This window comes from Leucopleurus acutus (assembly GCF_964270905.1).
Source record: "Leucopleurus acutus genome assembly, chromosome: 1".
In the NCBI taxonomy this organism is placed as follows: Eukaryota; Metazoa; Chordata; class Mammalia; order Artiodactyla; family Delphinidae; genus Leucopleurus; species Leucopleurus acutus.
Window position 1 is genome coordinate 39,220,135 of NC_139142.1, and position 5,950 is coordinate 39,226,084.

At 37.5% G+C, this 5,950-nt stretch overlaps 1 protein-coding gene across 1 annotated transcript; it reads right to left on the reverse strand.

Moving 5' to 3' along the window:
- Window positions 1-314: 314 nt before the first annotated feature.
- LOC309968543 (von Hippel-Lindau disease tumor suppressor-like) lies at window positions 315-4,514 on the reverse strand (the record flags this gene model as incomplete). The annotated part of the gene is made up of 2 exons (XM_082849825.1): window positions 315-972; window positions 4,489-4,514. 2 exons carry the CDS (start codon window positions 4,512-4,514, stop codon window positions 315-317), a joined length of 684 nt encoding a protein of 227 aa, XP_082705951.1.
- Between the last annotated feature and the right edge of the window lie 1,436 nt (window positions 4,515-5,950).

The following is a 5,950-nucleotide window of genomic DNA, read 5'->3' on the forward strand; positions in this document are numbered from 1 at the left end:
AAGCTACAATTCTCACTGAATTATTTACACAAAAGTCCTTACACAGAAACTTTCCTGACTCACTAGGAGGCAAAAATGCAACTACTTTCCCTTGATAAATACTTCTAGAAGGGACAGGCATTAAATTACATTTTGTGATATTTGCCCTTAAACATCACAGTGCCCAGTAGTGAGGTCAGTTAACTTTCTTTTAAGCAATGGAGCATTTTTACTCCAAGAATGAGATACTTTGAAGCCGAGAAAAACTGACCAGCCCTAGATCTAGATCAAGACTTGTCAGGACTGTCAAAAGCCGAGATCCAGGAGTGTAAATTTCAATTAAAATCTTCAGTCTCCTCTGCCGTCCACTGATTTTCAATATGCTCCTGGGGCAACCGCTCCAGGTCCTTCCACACATTTGGGTGGTCCTCCAGATCTTCGTAGAGGGATATCGCGATGTCCAGTCTTCTGTAATCCTCAGGCTTGACTAGGCTTCGCACAACCTGGAGGCACCACTGTTTCAGGCTGTACACTGGTAGTGTGATGTTTGCCAAAACAGGCTGTCCATCAACATTGAGAGACGGCACAAACAGCTCGGTTTGGTTAACTAGAAGCCCATCAGATGTCCCAGCATCTAGGAAGACCCAAAGATGACCCCGGTAGCTATGGATTCGGCGGCCCGTGCTGGGGGGCAGCGTCAGGTAGGGCTGCACCTCGCCGTCGAAGTTGAGCCACACGGGCAGCACCACGCGCGGGCTGCGGTTGTAGAATATGACCTGGGACGGCTCGCGCGTGTTCACTGAACGCAGCATCGGCCGCGGCCGCCCTGCCTCCATCTCCTGCCGGGAGCGGGGCTCCTCCGGGTGGGACTCTCCCGGGCCAGACTCCTCCGCGCCGGCCTCGGCCTCTTCCGCGTTCCCCGCCTTCCAGGGCACTACCTCCCGGAGCCTAAAACTCGGTAATTCAATATTTTGTCGGGTGTCAATGGTAACACTAAAGAAAATAAGCTATGTCTTTTGATTGGTTGATTAATCTTTATACACAGAATGACTTTCTAGACATATGGTCTCTAAATAAAGGACAAGGTATTTCATTTTTAAATGTAATACCATTAGTTTCTGCTGAGAAAATTTTATAGGCAACTAGTTGAAGTTTACAGAGATAATACCTTCAGTTAACCAAGTATAATAATATAGACAATGTATCAATTATGCTGCAAGAGACTAGGAAACTATGAGATAATCAACTATTTAAAACATTTAACAAAGGCAGAAGAGTTAACAAATTTGAGACTATAGCAAAATTCATTTCAGTTAAATCATTTACACTATATGAAGTTCAACAAATTATGTGGGTTAACTGAAAATAGTTAACTGACGCTAACATAGCCCAATTCATTAAGTATTATGGTGATAAGGTATCCGAAATCAACCTGTAGATAATTATATGAAAGCTTTTTTGTCATTTATCTTAAATAAGACTTTTTAAAGCCTCATATTGAAGTGCTTGTAAGAAAAGCACTTTTTTACGTGAAGGGAGAAGCTGGGAAACATTAAAAGTAAGCACATGACGACTACAGAGCAGGGGACATCCACAGCTATCAGAGCTGCTGCGCCCACTACAAGACAAAGCACCATTTTACCAGCCATGGCTCTGATGAGGCGGTCGCCTTCCTGTCCTCTGTAATCTTAAAATAAGCCTCCAGCAGTTAAGATAACGTGAATGTGCCTTTGTTCCTTGCAGCTAAATAGGATCCTGTCCAGACTGTTCTTAAAAAATCCAGACCCGCCGTATACAGCATATTAAACCAAATAATTCAAGCAAAAGAAACACCACATATGGGCTTCCTTGGTGGCGCAGTGGTTGGGAGTCCACCTGCCAACGCAGGGGACACGGGTTCGAGCCCTTGTCCGGGAAGATCCCACATGCTGCGGAGCAACAAAGCCCGTGAGCCACAACTACTGAGCCCATGTGCTGCAACTACTGAAGCCTGTGCACCTAGAGTCCGTGCTCTGCAACAAGAGAAGCCACCGCGGTGAGAAGCCCACACACCACAACAAAGAGTAGCCCCTGCTCGCTGCAACTACAGAAAAGCCCACACGCAGCAAGGAAGACCCAACACAGCCAATAAATAAATAAATAGATAGATTAAAAAAAAAAAACCACCACATAAAAGGGGGTTATACAATGTGCAATGAAAATTACTACATAGTTGTTCAAAAGATAAATGAAAATGTGAGAAGTTAAGCACCCACAGTCTTCTCAATGCCATTTTAAAAAGCAAGCGTTCTTCAACTGTAATTTAATTCAAGAATCAAGTGTAGGTTGGGAAGGCATTAATAACCGCTTATTTTCCTAGGTTCTTTATCTCAAAGCAAGAGTAATTTTCAGCCCATAGAGTTCATTTTTAAAGATACCTCAATTAAATATATTTTCTCTATATATACATGTGTGAATCTTGTCATAACTGAAATAGGTTATTAGAAGAGGCTATATAGTGTACCTAATTCAACTTGATAAAAACAGACCCTCCTTGTCAATTGAACCATGAGAGCTTTGTCTCCCATCAGTCTGAGGATCTGTGTAAACACAAGCTTTCAATCATTACTCCTTAAGAAAATCACCTCAAAAATCACATTAACCACTGATAATCACTTTCGTTTCCTTGACATCCAAGTACTTTTTAAAAGCTTACACTTTCCAGCTGTAATTATTTTGAAGTTTAGCATTCATATCTTTGCATTTTTAAAGCAATATGCAGTTCTTAATATTTTTGAAAAGTCAGTAAATGGTTCTGTATTATCTTGAATTTACAGCTGACAAAAGGATTTAGACAAAAAGAGATGAATTTCTCAAGGACACACAATGAATCACTGACAGAACTAGGATAGAAAATTTTACTTTCTAGCTTCTAGGTCAGAAAGTTACAAGTATTCAAACCATTTGGATAAAGTTTTTTAATGCATTTCCCTGTCATATCACTGTTCTGGAAATCCCTGTAGAAGACAAAAATCTTTGCCTAAAAGTTGGTTCAGTATCTCCTCTGGAAGTACAAAATAATTTGCAGACGGTACAACTGTATCTGTTTCAGGTTTTAACAGGCTGTTAAGGAGACTGGGAATGTTTCCTCACATTAAATACATCCACTCACAGTTAGGAAACCTTTGAGGCATTAAGAGAAAGGGGTTATAAACCCAGATGGGATCTTAGATGAGCTTACAACCACGTAAACTCATAACAGTACCAGAAAACAAAGACAACACGCTATGATTTCTTATAGAGAAGTGCACATTTCCAGGGTAGTTTTCTTCCGAAGAAATAAACTATAATAAATTATTTTATTTTCCAAGTGAAAAATATTCCCCGAATAAGCATCCATACAAGCTCCATTGTCTTTATGGCTACACTTCTTTTATTCATTGTTTGTTTTTTTTATAGATACCCCAAGTAAACCTGGTATCTAACACTGAAACTATTTATAATGAGTTTTCTACTCTGAACAATACTTTCATATATTAAGATTTCTGAAAGTAAAGTGGTATGGTTTTAAAATGTAGCTTGTGTTTATGAACACTGCCACAACCCCTCTTCTCCCACAAAACATTAATTTCATAAATATTTCATATTAAAATCATGTATTTACAACTTGGTGCCATTTTATTATAATCAGTTGACAATACAAATAGCTTACTTTAATAGGTAACCAGTATTTGGACACCATATTTTAATTCTGAAAACCCACTGTTAAACACAAATATGTTCTATTGGAACTCTGCCCAGTAAGCTTCAATTTCACATCTAAAGCAAATCTATCAAGTGCTTCACACCCTATCTTCAAAATATATTCATGAAAAATTTGCTATCAGCTAAAGCACTACATTGTCAATATGTAACCATATAGCAAGTCACATCAGCTTAATCCAATTTTGTTACCCTTTGTCAATCTTTCTACATTTTCTGCTCTTAAGATCCTGACTGTATTCAACTGTCAACAATTATGAAGAATGATAACCAGTGTAATGGAGGGTCCCTTGCAAATACTGTTAGTAGGAATGTAAATTGGCAGGCTTTTTGGAGTTCAATTTGGTAGTAATTAACAACATTTTATATATACACAGCGTTTAACAAACAAATTTATGTGTAGATTAGGTTTATCCAACAGAAATACCAACCTGAGTGAGACAAGATATACACACAAAGATCAATGCAGCATTGTTTGAAATAGTGAAAAATGAAACGAAACTGTGCAGAAGTTAACAGAGCAGGCCTGAGACTGCCGTCCTAAAAAGGCTTTCTTTGCAAGGTTGGTCCCAGGAAAGAGTCTGCTAACTTGGCAGGTAAACAGTTCTCCACACTGATATAAAGCTTTCCCTAAAGACCCACACCTGGGTAAATGAAGGCATCATGGAACTGATGTACTACATAACCCAGACTGCCCCGCACCTGAGGCTCAACTGGTTTCAGATAAACTTTCCTTACTGTTTAAGCCATCCTGAAGTGGGGTTTTACTTCTTGCAGTCAGTCTGGATTTCCATCTCTGTTGGCTTACAAAAAACGACTCTGAAATTATAGGCCAGAGCCCTGTATCTGTACCCCAGATGGATTACTAACTCTGTGAATGTGGACAAGGCACTTACCATCCGGAGGTACAGTGTCTTCACTGTACAAGTGAAATGATACCTTTTAAAAGTACTGTTGTGAAAAAAATAAGAGGGCAACTCACTGTGTTAGCTGTACAACGTCTGTAAACTTTAATGTTTATACAAATCCTAGCAAATAACCTGGTATACAAGTGGCCAATAATGGATCCCAACGTTAGAATATTTAAACCCCAATGTTAGAATATTTAAACCCCAGAAGCTCTGCCCAATATCCACATCATGAAAACTGCCCTATCTGTTACCAGAAACATCTGAAGTCAAGGAAAACAAGGGAAACAGTCAAGGGAAACAATTTTGTTTCACGGCTAATGTGACAGCACAGATTCTAATAAGCGAAGTTTTGTCTGGGCTAGTGTTAGTATTTTGATTTTAAAAGATTACACACATTTTCACTCACGGGGCATTTGTAGAATTCCTGAATATACCACACTGGAAAACAACATGGAGTTTAATCAATTTTAAGACAGGCTGAGTCAGCCACATGATGTGACATGGTCTGCTATCAGCAGCAATTCAAACACCATGGCTAAAGCAATCTCCGTTTAAATCTCTCAAATGATAAATTAACAGAGAGGCACAGTCATGAAGCTATTGAATTTTTTTCTTTAAGTACCAACTTTCTGTACCAGACACATTCTGAAATGTACATTACCACTCTTAAAGGTTTTAGTAGAAATAATCAGTATTTAAATGTTGTACCTAAACAATGTATTGAGTAATCATATTATATGTATAACTGGACAAATACATACATATATCTATACCTACACAAACATACATGTATACATATAGACATGTTAGGCCAAAGAGAGCTTTAAAACAAGCATAAAAGAATACTTAATTGATTACAGAAGTAGAAACTGAGCTTCCTAAGTTATCAATCACATAAGTTACTGACCATATAAGTTTCAAACATTAAAAAAATAAAGCAAACAAGGCAAAAACTTTATCGCACTTAACAACGTAATATATAAAATAGTTAATATACATCATAAACAAACATTACCAAACTAGATATAAAATAATTAGCCATTTACATATAATAAACATTAATATTTCAAGAAAAAAGATTTTAAATAGAATAGCTAACACTTCCAGAACTGTACTAAGATAGTGTAATAGCACAAAAAAGTTGTAGGAAATAGCAATAATCTGCAAATAACAGAATTATTTCTATTACATTCTAAATCCAAATTTTATCATTTATGCATATTTCACAAAAGATGTTAAAATTAAATTTTAAAGTAATACTCTAATTTTTTGTACTTTTATTCTAGAACTATATTAAAGTATTGACATTTCAAAGAAAT